Raw genomic sequence first — 12,988 nt, 5'->3', positions numbered from 1 at the left:
ATTAAATTTTCATAAGATTACATACTGCAGACTTCATTGTGTATTCATAAATTCATATATTATAATTTTTTCAAATTTTTTTTTTTCTGATTCTTATAATTCATTTGCCTGCGGGTGCCAATCCCCTTTCCCATTTTTTTTTATTATTTTACTTTAGTCGATACATTTTTCCGAATATTTTATTTTTTTTTACTTCTTATAAATCATTTGCCTGCGGGCTCCTATCCCTCCTTCCAATTTTTTTTTTCATAATATAGCTCAATTCGATTTTTGTGTACACAATTTTTAAACAATAATTTCTACGTACTACCAAACAAAACCGTTTTATCATTAGGTTATATGCAGGCAACCGTCATATTTGTAGATATTATTAAAAAACCCTAAAAAAAAATACGCTTTTAAATGAATTAAACTATTTATATAGACATAGGTAATCATATTATATAGTCTCTTATGTCAATGATATGATTTACTTTGATTTATTAATGGTAATTTATTTTTTTAATTACATATCATTGGCCAAATAATGGCCAATTTAGAACATATAAAGCCTTTATCAATACTTTTTTGACATTAATAAATCTTAAAATAATTTGTAATCTATTAGTTACACTTATCTTAATTTTCTAAGAAAATATTATTCATCAACGTCAATTTATACATTCACTTCATAGATGAGTTGAAATAGTTGAATTAATAGACAATATAAATATTTTCTTGTAGGGGACTGGACCTATATAATCGGTACGTTACAGCCGTTTTAGGGGGTTAAAAGAAAAAGTTTTTTTCAATTCCAGGTAAGTATAGTCAGTTATTAATTTATTATATTAATGTATGTAGTACCATAGAATATTATAATATAATATATTATATTATTATTTTATTATTATTATATTATATAATATTATTTTAGAATATTATTCTATGGTAGTAAATCACATGCACATAATCAGATCGACATATATTTTAAAATGACCGTGACAATGGTATTGATAAGGGGAGATACGCGCGCAGCAGCCAAATTGCCAGTGGCTACTGGCTAGTGATAATAATATTATACTCGTGCGTTTTATACGTTTATAATATGACTATAATAGTATAATATATCAGTATATTAGTATTAGTATAAGACTAAGACAATTCGTCTACAATATGATTGAAGACTTGTAGCATAGGAAGTATATTACTTAGTTACTTACAATATAAATATGTTATAATACTTGCAGTCACTTTACACTTACCAACACGATTAGAGTATTGTCGACAAGAATCGTATTATTAAGATGGATCTTACAGATTGTGATGTATTTAATAAATTAATGATAATTAACAATACCATGTATTAATGTTTCCAATGTTTCCATTCTATTCAGTTTTTATTTTGAATGAACATAATGTTAAAAATGAGTATTGTAAGTACTTAAATCGTAATTATATTATAATTATAATAAATTCAACTAAAAAAAAAAATAACTACTGAAACCAGTGGCGTATTTTGGGGGGATGCCCTCCATGTCTTGACACCCCCCGAAATTTAAAAAAAAGTCCTAATATATTGGACATTAGTGTTGTCACTTATTTTATAGTATACTATTTTTATCAAATGTAAAACTTCTTGTCAATTCCTAACATATTAATTTGTTAAAAAATTAATTCAATGTATTTTTACATTAGTAAATAATACTAAAAATTTTTTTTTTGAGGTTCAATAAATTTTGACAACCCCCGAGAAATCAACCAAAATATGCCACTGACTGAAACAAGTCATATTACTTGTGCAATATCTTACACATTGTTTATATTTGACTATATAAACATATATACTGTATTTCTGTAGTATGGCTATTTAAGTCTAATAGGTAGAATCAGTCAAGTTATCTAACTTTTTATGAGGGGCAAGTCTATAGGCTTAATATTATATTACAAATATTATTTAGTACATATCTACTATGTATTGTTATTAAATTTATTTATTATCAAATATCTACTCGTTGTGTCCAATTTATATAATATTATATAACTAACCCTCTCGTTGTTAAATTGTAAGTCCTTGTGCAATGATTTCCTTCAGAAAACATTTTGTCGTATATTATACATATCAAATTACAAAGTTTCAGTGTTTTTTTTAACTACTTAACAATGAGATCCGACAATGTGAGATTAACTGAGGTCATGTATTACTCACTAACATGTGAGGACAGACCTACGACACTGTGCAGATTGGCTGAATGAGGCAATTATTTTTGCTATACAAATGAAGGAAATAAAAACTAGACTGATGAAAATAAATTTACCTATTTCGTCGAAATATAAAGGACTAAACACATGAGTATTGAAATATAGAACTAGAAAATCTCAAATATATCAAGTTGATAGTAGTCTTAATACTTGTATTTAATAAGTTAAAGGAAATAAGATTGCAGTTTGATCATTTTAAGTAAATTATGTGATTATGCTGGAAAATTAATAATACCTGACTAAAACATATTTCCTTTAATATAACTTTTCCAAATACTCTAGGGTGATCAAATTGTACATATTATGTTAAATCCCCAAGTGCATACTGTATTTATAAGAATGAATAGTTAATGAATGTAATATATTATTTTTGTATTGTAAATTAATACTAAATTGATTTTAATTATTTTTAGGTGTTACATTTTGTTTGATTTAAATATAACATATATATTATATTTTATTTACCAATATTTAAAATGAAAAAAGTGGCAAATCAATATGTGCCATTGTATCATTTTGAAATATTTTGTTATACTGTTATATGGGCTTCAGGCATAATTTATGCTGCTTATAGTTTATTAGATGTCAGCTCCAGTAAGAAATTTATGGCACATTTTTAATCTTTTGTTTTTCCATGTACCTAATATATATTTATTTTTTATTAGATTTAAAAAATTCAGAGATTCCTGACTTAGTACCTGGATGGTCTTGGCTTGGTCGAAGAAAAGATACTTGTCCAGAATGGAGAATATGGACTACTTTTCTCATCTACTCATTAGGTCCATGGGTTATTTTACATTCATCAATTCTACTGATAACACAGCATTATTTTTCAAAGGTTTTTATTCATAATAATTTACAAATACCTATTTGATAAACTATACATTTTGTTTTTGTTTTATATAGATATCAACAATACGTGATGTGTGGCTTATTACTGTTACAAGCTTATGTGTAGCGTATAATTTTGGTCTATTATCAGTCTTCATATTTTTTAGTCTGACATTAATTTATTACTGTTTATTATTATTTGGTAATCAAGTTTCCATTTGGATTACAAGCTTATTATTATTAGGAGTGGGGTCATACAATGATTCTTTATTTGTAAGTGAGGGAGTTAAAAATTGTTAGTTAAGTTGTATACAGATTAATAATAATTATTGTATGATTTTAGACCATTTTTGACTCTAGTTCTGATGGAGAGATCGCGTATTTATTACTTTTGACATTATACTGGCACCAATTACGCTGTATAAGTTTTTCACTTGGCTCATTGGATAAAGCTAAAAGTAAAACTTTGCCAAATTGTCTACACTTTTTAGCATATTCATTTTACTTACCATGTTTTTTTTTTGGACCAATAATAATTCACAAAAAAATTAATGTAATTTTATTTTAAAATTATTTATTTTAATTCCTATAATATTTTATTTTTTTACAACAGGATAAAAATAAAAATACTACCATGAAACCGTTGAGCCAACGTTTATCAAAACTCATACAAAATTTGATTAGATATTTTTTTTGGATGTTTTTTACTGAGTTCATTCTACATTATGTTTATATTAATATGTTTTTACAGAATATTAAAGTATGTGTTGTTAAACCTATTATAAAATTATATATTTAGTTGTAAAGATTTAATTTATTATTATTTTTTTTTTTAGGTTTTTAAACATTTTGGAATTAGTGCACTTGGTGGGTTTGGTTTTGGAATGGGACAATTTTTTTTCATTAAGTATACATTCATTTATGGCACTGTTATCACAATTGCAAGATTTGATGAATTCATTGAACCTCCCAAGCCACCAAAATGTATTTCACGGATTTATTTATATTCTGATATGTGGAGAAGTTTTGATCGAGGACTTTACAACTTTTTAAAAGAGTAAGTTGAATTATATTTATTTGATGTGCATACATTTAGCAGTATTTTTATATACACCTAATATAAATCTATATACAATGAAACCTGATTTAAGAAACATCACACACCTCTCATAACAGACAAAATAATAAGGTCTTTTCAAAAATATAGGCATGACCAAACCTTTCTATAATGGATATTTTGATGGTCCTATGAGTGTCCCTTATAGGTTGGTTTCACTGTATATATAGAAGTTTTAATTTTATTTAAAATAAAACATCTACTTTAAAGTAGGTATTGTGAGTTTTAAGTCTTAAAATAAAATAAAATATAATATAATATTTCAATTATTTATAAATATCTATGAAAATACAAGTTATTATCATTGTCATTGAGTACATTATTACATTAGTATTCTATGACTGTGATAATAAAATAAAAAGCCAACAAATTAATATTTTCAATGTGTATAGTGTATTAAACTATTAAAGCGTAATTAATAATGATTATATACAGATACATTATTAAATTTTAATGAAGAATTCACTAGACTATTTATAATTTTAAAACTAATATGCTATAATATTTTATATACAGTTGATACATTCATTCATCAAATAAGTATATTTGTTCAAAAACAGAATTTAATCTTCCAATATATGTAGTAGGATAATTATAAATTAGTTCATTTTCTAGCATATAATTTTTAATAAATCTATGCTTACTTTGACGACATTCATTAACAAACCAATTATAAAAATAGCGTGCTGAATATATTGCTGACCAACTATGAGGGTCATTCTTTCTCCATTCATAAGCATTTTTTTCTGGATGAAATTGTAATCCCACAAATGGATAATTTTTAGCTTCTACTGTGGATATGAATGTTAAATTATTTTCATCTTTATTTATTGTTATAGGATTCCAAAAACGATCTAAGTTCATTGACCTAAAGTTCTTTTTTGTTACACAATAACTGTAAATAGAAAAACCAATTATTTAAAATGTAAAAAAATGCTTTGATAAACATATTAATAAAACCATGTTTATTATATTAATGATATTACTAAGTCTAGAAATCTTTAATCCTTTTTTTAAATTTCTCTTTAATTATAGAAAAGAGTATTATATTTTATAAATTCTATAAAATATTGAAATCAATTGCTAATGTATTAATAGGTTTAAAAAATATAAAATAATTTTAAAAACCTAAAGATATTTATGTCTTGAAATATTAAATGTCATCCCCACCTCTTAAGATCGGCCAATGTGATTATAATATAATATTATATATTATTATTTATATGATATAAACCACCCTACTGTGATATTAGTTATTAGAATTAATTTATACTTATGGTGGTTTGCTGTGACTGGTTCTGTAAGTAGTATGTTTCAAACCTTTTTTGGCATTGATTTGAATAAGAAACTTTTCTCTTCCATTGTTGGTATAAGGTTCAGAGGTAGATTCATGTTCTTAGAATCACAGAGTGTTAGAGGATTTTTTCCAGCAATGGATGCAATTAGAAGAAGTTCAAATCCTAGACAAATTCCAAGTATTGGAAATCGATCTCCGTTATCATTTATCTGAAAAATAAATTGATAGCGTAAGGTCTTTTGGAATTAAAAAATTGTGAAATTAAAAAAAAATCAAATCCTAAATAAATCCTAACTATCAAAAAATTATTATATATTATATCTGGAAAAATAGATAATATTGAGTAAATGAACAACATAACATTTCAACCATGAACAATTAATGTATTCATCTATTGATCTACTTAATTTTTATTTACACGTTTTGCAATTTGAAAAATTTTATATGTTGATTGACTGATTCCATAACTAATATTCAACGCACATTCTCCTCCTGGGACCAAAATGCCATTCACTTTTTTCACCACATCCCTATAATAGAATAACATATTTTATTTGTAGTTGTGTATGTTGTATGCAATTTAACTATGCTATAACAAGTATAACATACATGTAATATTCAGTAGTTCTGTTGGTGAAAACTGGTACAACTCGTCCTCCAGAAGCTTCTATTGATTTGACATAAGATGCAGCTATATACGATTTATTAAATGGTATTAACTTTTTAAAACTAGACCAATAAACTTCTTGTGTTAATATTCCAATCACTGGTCTTTCATTACAAATGGTTAGTTTTACCAAAAAACTTAAAATTAAAGTTAGAAAAACTGGTAAATACATTTTATTGTTACCAATTTAAATAAATATATATTTAGGTTAGTGACAAGTTTCTAAACTAAAATATTAATTATACAAATCAACTGCAAGTTCAAAATTATTTCAAAACTTGTCTTATGTGTATAGATTAAATGTTGTAGAAATGATGATAGCTATAAATTATAATTATATAAAGTATGTTACTATTTTACTTTTTATACCATGTTTCAAATTATAATAGTTTTATCAGATATATTATTAAAATCTTCAAATGTCAAATCAATTACTTGTAAATTAAAATTGCATTAATTTAATTACCAGACGATGATTATTATTATCGTATGACCTTTATTGAATGCAATATAATTATAAAGTACTATTACAGTATTAATACTATTAGCTAACAGGCAAATTAGAGTAAACAAATAAATATATAAATAAAAAACTGCATATAGCAAATATAAACTATGGAATATAAAATACTAATAAATAAATAGATTGGTAAATATGTGAGTGCAGTACTGTGGCATATATATTGCGTTATCTTTGGTAGTGGATTACGTTAGATTTCGATGTCTAATGAGTCTAGCCATTTAATTGCCTTGTCCGTAACCGAATGTATCTCAGATAAGGTTCCAGTAAATTTCCTCTTTGCACACTCACTTACTATGTGTTCCATTGTTTGTTTATCTGCGCCACAGTCACATTTAGGGTCTGTCTTGATTTTCCTCTTATGTAATAAATAATTACACCGACCTTGGCCTGTGCGTATGCGATTCAGCCTTGTCCAGAGTTTTCGAGAGAGGTCTGACCCTGGAGGTTTACTATGTACATTATCCACTAAAGAACCGTTAGTTGGGATGTCATTTTCTCATTCTTCCTTCCACGGGTCGGGCTAAAGTCTTCTATGGTTCTTTATTGCTTCTAATCTCGCGATAAAGGGCGCCGGGACTTGAGTCTTGGCAATGCAACTCCATATTCATGAATTGGCAATACCTGGTTATTTTGGATTATGTCTGCAATTCGCAATACAGTATTTTGTCGGTGAATATGTGGGGGTTCGATGTTGGCTAAGACTGATAACCACTGTACTTTTGTGGATTTGACTGTACCTGTAATAATGCGGAGACCTTTCCGCAGTTGATGATTACAAGTTCATTTTTAAACTGAACATCTGTCTGCAATAATAATAATATGTATTATTCAGTTCTGTATCAAATTATTACCTTTTCTTAAAAATATGTAGTTAACATAGTTATTTTAGATTCACAGATTTAGATAAGCAGAGCGATGAATGTATTGATTTTACAATGGTGTGTTTTTTTGTGTCTGTGTACACGATAAGTTGTCGAAATAATGCTTTGATTTTCAACTTCAGTAGCTTTTCTGATTGGAAAGTGAATCTAAATGGTTTATTGGGGAGTTCAAATTTTGAAATACCCAATAGTTTTCAAAAGCATCGGGAAAAACCAAAAAAAAAAAATTTAGAAAAAATGGGAATTTTTACGCGAAATCAATTTTTGGAAAAATCGATTTTAGATATTGGTGGAACTCTAAAACAAATTACCATAGACATATGACATTTTTACTGAATGTTTATACAGACATTTTCTATATTTAATACAATTTTCAAAATATTTCAAATCTTTTTAAGTTATTTATAGGCATTTTTAATTTTATTTGTTTGGTAAAAAAACATCAAAATTTATTAAATTAAAAATTTACAAATTATTTAATTGTTAACAATTTATAAAGCATTTAACTATAATAGCTAAGGATTGAAAATTTAAAACGAGGTTCTACATAAGTATTTAATTCTGTAACAAAAAAATCTAACAACCATACATACGCAGTTTTTTTTATAGTTATTTTAATTTCAAATTTGGATAAAATTACATATTAAATACTTAACCAAGAATAACAATTTTAGTTATATTGTTGTAATTAAAAAATATTATTTGTGGATACTTGAAATTTCTAGAGTAAACTTTATATTCTAATTTTTATAGTTAATGGTGTTAATGACTGAGTGAGTTGGGTACATAATGAATCTGATTTGATAAATTTGAAATTTATTTTAAAGGTACCTACATGTTTTTTTTTTTGAAAAAATAATATAATTAATATGTTATAAAATATTCTTGACTGACAAACCCTCTCCGCTCAGAATCATTTTTGGTATACAATGTTATTATATCATTTAATTCAAATATCACCCATTATACTACTGTACAGCAGAGCGACATCTACTTACCCACATTTTTTTTTGGTTGATGTATTGTAAAAAATGCACTGAATTAAAAACATTTATATACCTTATTTAATTTTATCTTTATCTAAAAACTCTTACACATTATTTCAATTTGGTTCATGATTTAAGAAAATTAGCTTTGGATTGTAAAACACTTCAGACTGTTCAGAGTTGTAAAACATTGTTTGATTGATAAACTTAAAGACAATTTAAAAAAATGTATGTTATTGAAACTCGAGTAAAATTTATTTTTTATTTGAGGTGTAAATATAAATAATTGGTTTTATTAAAATATAAAATATAATTTTTAAATCATCCCTTGTTTATTATAGCAATAATAACATATTGTACACAATATTATTTAAAATTATAGTACTAATATGAGTTTTGATATTTAGACCAAACAAATAATACTTTTATTCATTAAAAAAGTAAACTTGCTCAAAAACAGAATGCATTTTTCCCACATATGTTGTAGGGTAGTTATAAATTAATTCATTTTTTAAAGTACTTTTTTTGATATATCTATGCTTGTTTTTACGACATTCATTAATAAACCAATCAAAAAAATAGCGTGCTGAATAAATTGCTGACCAACTATGAGGGTCATCTTTTTCCCATTCATAGGCATTTTTTTCTGGATGAAATTGTAACCCCACAAACGGATAATTTTTTGCTTCTATTATGGATATGAATGTCAAATTATCTTTATCTTCATTTACTGTTATAGGATTCCAAAATTTATCTAAGTCCATTGACGTAAAGTTTGTTTTCCTCATACATTTACTGTAAAAAATAATAATTATTGATTACTTAAAAACTATATGTTTAGTTCTTAGGCGTAGCATGATAAATTTATATGAAGAGGGGCTATTACTATTTTTAAAAATAAAAAATGTTTCAGTTTTCATACAGGGACAGAATTCTACGGAACTATTGCCATTTTAGCCTCCACCCTCTATTTCACGTCTATGATTCAGTTAAATGTAAATTAAATAATATTCTTGTAAGGTTAGTTGAATAAAGTAGCAGTAAGATAAATTTTGAATATACATATCTGGACCACATATAATTTGCATGTACAGACCAAACCTGTAGTAATTATAAATATTTTTGCAATATCTCTTTTATTGGCCTTTACACCAATACTTTTGAAATAATACTGATTTGTTGTTTTATAATGAATTAGATTTGGAGCTACAAATGACAATATGCATGCAAATATCCAAAATATGTTAGGAAAAATGTATTAACATTATAAATGAAAATATGAAAAAGTTGGCACTTTTCTCTAAAATTGACATGGTATAAAAATAAATAAGGCATTTTTTAATTTTTAAACTCGTCATTGTATAGAATAGCTTTCTAACTTGATCTGCTATCAATTGAAAGTGCATAGAAAAATATACATTACTACAACTTACATGTCCTAGTCGTGAGTAATATGTTATTATTTGTTCAGTTATACTGATATATTCCTTATATAATAATTGATTTTTTTGTCGTTTAAATATATCTAAACAAAATAATTAACTAATCATTTGATTAATACATACATATGATGGTTTGCTGTGACTGGTTTTGTAAGTAATATATTTTGAATATCTTTCGGCATGTTTCTAAATAACACACTTTTTTCTTCCATTTCTGGTACCAGTGTTAAAGGTAAATTCATATTTTGAGCTTTACATTTTGAAAAAGGAAATTTCCCTTTAATAGATGCCATTAATAGAAGTTCAAATCCTAAACAAATTCCAAGAATAGGAAAATGATCATTTAATTTGTTTACCTGAAAAACAGACAAAATGTAGTCAATGGACATAAATAGTTTGATTCTAGACAAATGTAAATATAAATTGATGTTAATATCTTTAATTCTGTTACATATTATATTACTTACGATTTTTGCAATCTGAAAAATTTCATTTGTCGATCGACCTATTCCAGAACTAATATTAAATGCACATCCTCCTCCGGGGACCAAAATTCCATTAACTTTTCTCACCATGTCTCTATAAACATTTTATAACTGTTAATTATGTTGCTGATAATATTATTGTGCAGTTCCATACATGTAATATTTAGTAGTTCTGTTGGTGAAAACTGGTACAACTCGTCCTCCAGAAGCTTCAATTGATTTAACATAAGATGCAGCTATATACGAGCTATTTAATGGTACTGATTTTCTAAAACCTGACCAATAAACTTCTTGTGTTAGTATTCCAATTACTGGCCTTTCATTACAAATGGTTAGTTTTATCACAAAACTCAAAATTAAAGTTAGAAAAATTAGTGAATACATTTTGTTACCAATTTCACTTAGACAAAATTGAAATATAAAGGAGTAATAATCAACCCAAATTACCAACACTTGCTGTAGAAGAATGAATATTTTTTTTGTGTGTACTAATATTAATTTGAACTAATATAATTTGTAAATAACATTGAAGTGTGTTATTGATTAGTTGAATAAACATATTTGTACGTGTATTTAATCTCATCACTACACTAGAGACTGTTATCGTCTATCCGTCTACACTTGATGTTTCTCTTAAATAATAAGTGTGTAGATTAGCTTTAATAGTGGTTGAAATGTGTTTTTGAGTTATAAGTTGCAACAACTTTGGAAGTAGTGCTCCCTTTCCTCAGCTTTTACGTCATGTAATTATGTCATCACATAAATTACCTATTATATTAACTTGTTTATAGATTGAAAATGTCTTTTATAATAAAAAAAATACAAAAAAAAAATGTTTCAACGACTATACTACTAATTGCACAAAATATTATTTTCTGTCTCAACAGCATCCCATGGCTACTTTTTTAGATATTAAAATTAATTTAATATTCAGTAGTTTTGGACTACAAGATTTTTTTTTTTATAATTAGATATTTAGAAAAGAGCTTAGGTTATAATTTTATTAAATTTTAGACTCAAAATGAAACATACTCTACACATTGGATTTTCAATGATTAGTGCTTTTATTATCTCTGGACGATAACTGGAAACACTTTTGATCTATTCAATGGTAATAACAATATTTATAGTTTATACAGTACATCTATGCATTTACAATGGAACACAATTATGCCTTTGACATTACAATAAAATTATTTTATTCTGTATCCATTCAAAATATATAAATATATAAGTAGATAAGATTGGTACTAAAATAATATAAAATAATATATTTATGTATACAAATACAAAATTCAAGTATTAACTACTAATAAAATATAATAAGAATCAATAAATATTAATAATAACATATTGTATTCACTTGTGTTTATATATTTAATTGTTATTTTTCAGGTATATTTATAGACCATCTGGACATTCAGAAAATATTAGGCTTGGTACCAAATTGACTAGGTCATTTTTGTGTTTTGCATTTATTTTCATTTGGCATGGATTATCATGGGAAGTTTTCTTATGGACTCTATTCAACTTCATAGGCATCACATTGGAAACTCTAGCAAGGGTTTTTGGAAAAACTTCTTACTATTTCCTCTATATTAAGGTAATTCATATAATTGTTCATTTTAAAAGTCTTAAATATGAGACAAGTGGGCTTGTGTGTTTTAAAATAGATTAGGCAGTGAATATGTTTATTTAATTTAAATTAATTGTATTGATTCTGTTATCAAATATCAATTGCAATATTTGAATGTTTGATGTGTGTAGTAAATTTATTGGTGATTACTGCATATTATATTAAGTATTACTAATTTTAATACTGCTTTTCACAAAGTGGAGACTAACTATAACTACAGTGAGTTATAGATTAACCATTTGAAAAAGGATCGATTAAAAACTATTTCTAGTTATAAATTAAATAAACTCTAAAATATATATATAGATCAGTCAACTACTGTGCATTACTATTTTATACTATTTGATTATAGAACAAACTAAGTGCCCCTAATGAAAGGCGGGTTTTAGCACTTATAACCAGTCCTTTAACAATGCTGTCGGCCATTTCAAACTTTTTCTTTTTTGGCGGTATTGACGCCGGATTAAGTTTTTTTGAAGCGATATTTTTACTAAGTAAGTAAATTTTATCTTCAACAGATCTTGTTATTTAAATTTATATATTTTTTAGATACATGGATTGAAAACATTATTATTATCATAATATTTTATTCAATGTGTCAAGTATCTATAGAATTCAACCATTATAAAAAATCAAAAAAACAATGAATTGTGTATATTATATCTCTTAAACAAAGTACATAGTTTATTCAATTAACACAAAGTATTAAATTTAATATAAATATTAATCGGTACAAATTACATTATACATAATGTACTATATTAATATAGTTCCTATATTTGATATTGTAATATTGTAAATGCAATGATTTAATAATAAGTCTGTAGCCTATGTATGTATATCAAACAAATTAATTTTAAACACTAAGTATTACAGATAAAAATC

At 25.6% G+C, this 12,988-nt stretch overlaps 2 protein-coding genes and 1 pseudogene across 3 annotated transcripts; 1 reads left to right on the top strand and 2 right to left on the bottom strand.

The window, feature by feature from the left end:
• The first annotated feature begins 1,047 nt into the window (after positions 1-1,047).
• Positions 1,048-12,947, top strand: rasp (protein-cysteine N-palmitoyltransferase Rasp). Its single transcript, XM_015510231.2, has 10 exons — positions 1,048-1,412; positions 2,652-2,832; positions 2,904-3,076; positions 3,145-3,342; positions 3,413-3,622; positions 3,683-3,829; positions 3,906-4,126; positions 11,863-12,070; positions 12,456-12,597; positions 12,653-12,947. The coding sequence occupies exons 2-10, from the start codon at positions 2,715-2,717 to the stop codon at positions 12,748-12,750; spliced, it is 1,515 nt and encodes a 504-aa protein (XP_015365717.1). The 5' UTR covers positions 1,048-1,412; positions 2,652-2,714; the 3' UTR covers positions 12,751-12,947.
• LOC107163019 (gamma-glutamyl hydrolase B-like) lies at positions 4,623-6,531 on the bottom strand (annotated as a pseudogene). The gene is made up of 4 exons (XR_016191901.1): positions 6,093-6,531; positions 5,902-6,013; positions 5,460-5,692; positions 4,623-5,081 (listed from the first exon to the last, which is right to left on the bottom strand). The product of XR_016191901.1 is annotated as a gamma-glutamyl hydrolase B-like (transcript).
• On the bottom strand, positions 8,851-10,941 carry LOC107163018 (gamma-glutamyl hydrolase B-like). The gene is made up of 4 exons (XM_015510232.2): positions 10,622-10,941; positions 10,450-10,561; positions 10,106-10,338; positions 8,851-9,335 (listed from the first exon to the last, which is right to left on the bottom strand). Exons 1-4 carry the CDS (start codon positions 10,849-10,851, stop codon positions 8,966-8,968), a joined length of 945 nt encoding a protein of 314 aa, XP_015365718.1. The 5' UTR covers positions 10,852-10,941; the 3' UTR covers positions 8,851-8,965.
• Positions 12,948-12,988: the final 41 nt, after the last annotated feature.

Source organism: Diuraphis noxia, unplaced genomic scaffold, assembly GCF_037042655.1.
Source record: "Diuraphis noxia isolate RWA-SAM2 unplaced genomic scaffold, SU_Dnox_SAM2 contig0005, whole genome shotgun sequence".
NCBI lineage: Eukaryota > Metazoa > Arthropoda > Insecta > Hemiptera > Aphididae > Diuraphis > Diuraphis noxia.
This window is presented reverse-complemented; position numbering and strand designations above follow the sequence as displayed.

What these genes read in the sequence shown, in the direction of transcription:
- LOC107163018 (XM_015510232.2), bottom strand. Translation starts at nt 10,851, where the DNA reads ATGTATTCACTAATTTTTCTAACTTTAATTTTGAGTTTTGTGATAAAA. An exon ending in AGAACTACTAAATATTACAT is followed by an intron (nt 10,562 to 10,621) that starts GTATGGAACTGC and finishes AAATGTTTATAG; the next exon opens with AGACATGGTGAGAAAAGTTA. An exon ending in TTTTTCAGATTGCAAAAATC is followed by an intron (nt 10,339 to 10,449) that starts GTAAGTAATATA and finishes TCTGTTTTTCAG; the next exon opens with GTAAACAAATTAAATGATCA.
- rasp (XM_015510231.2), top strand. Translation starts at nt 2,715, where the DNA reads ATGAAAAAAGTGGCAAATCAATATGTGCCATTGTATCATTTTGAAATA. An exon ending in TGTTTTTACAGAATATTAAA is followed by an intron (nt 3,830 to 3,905) that starts GTATGTGTTGTT and finishes TTTTTTTTTTAG; the next exon opens with GTTTTTAAACATTTTGGAAT. An exon ending in TGAAGCGATATTTTTACTAA is followed by an intron (nt 12,598 to 12,652) that starts GTAAGTAAATTT and finishes TATATTTTTTAG; the next exon opens with ATACATGGATTGAAAACATT.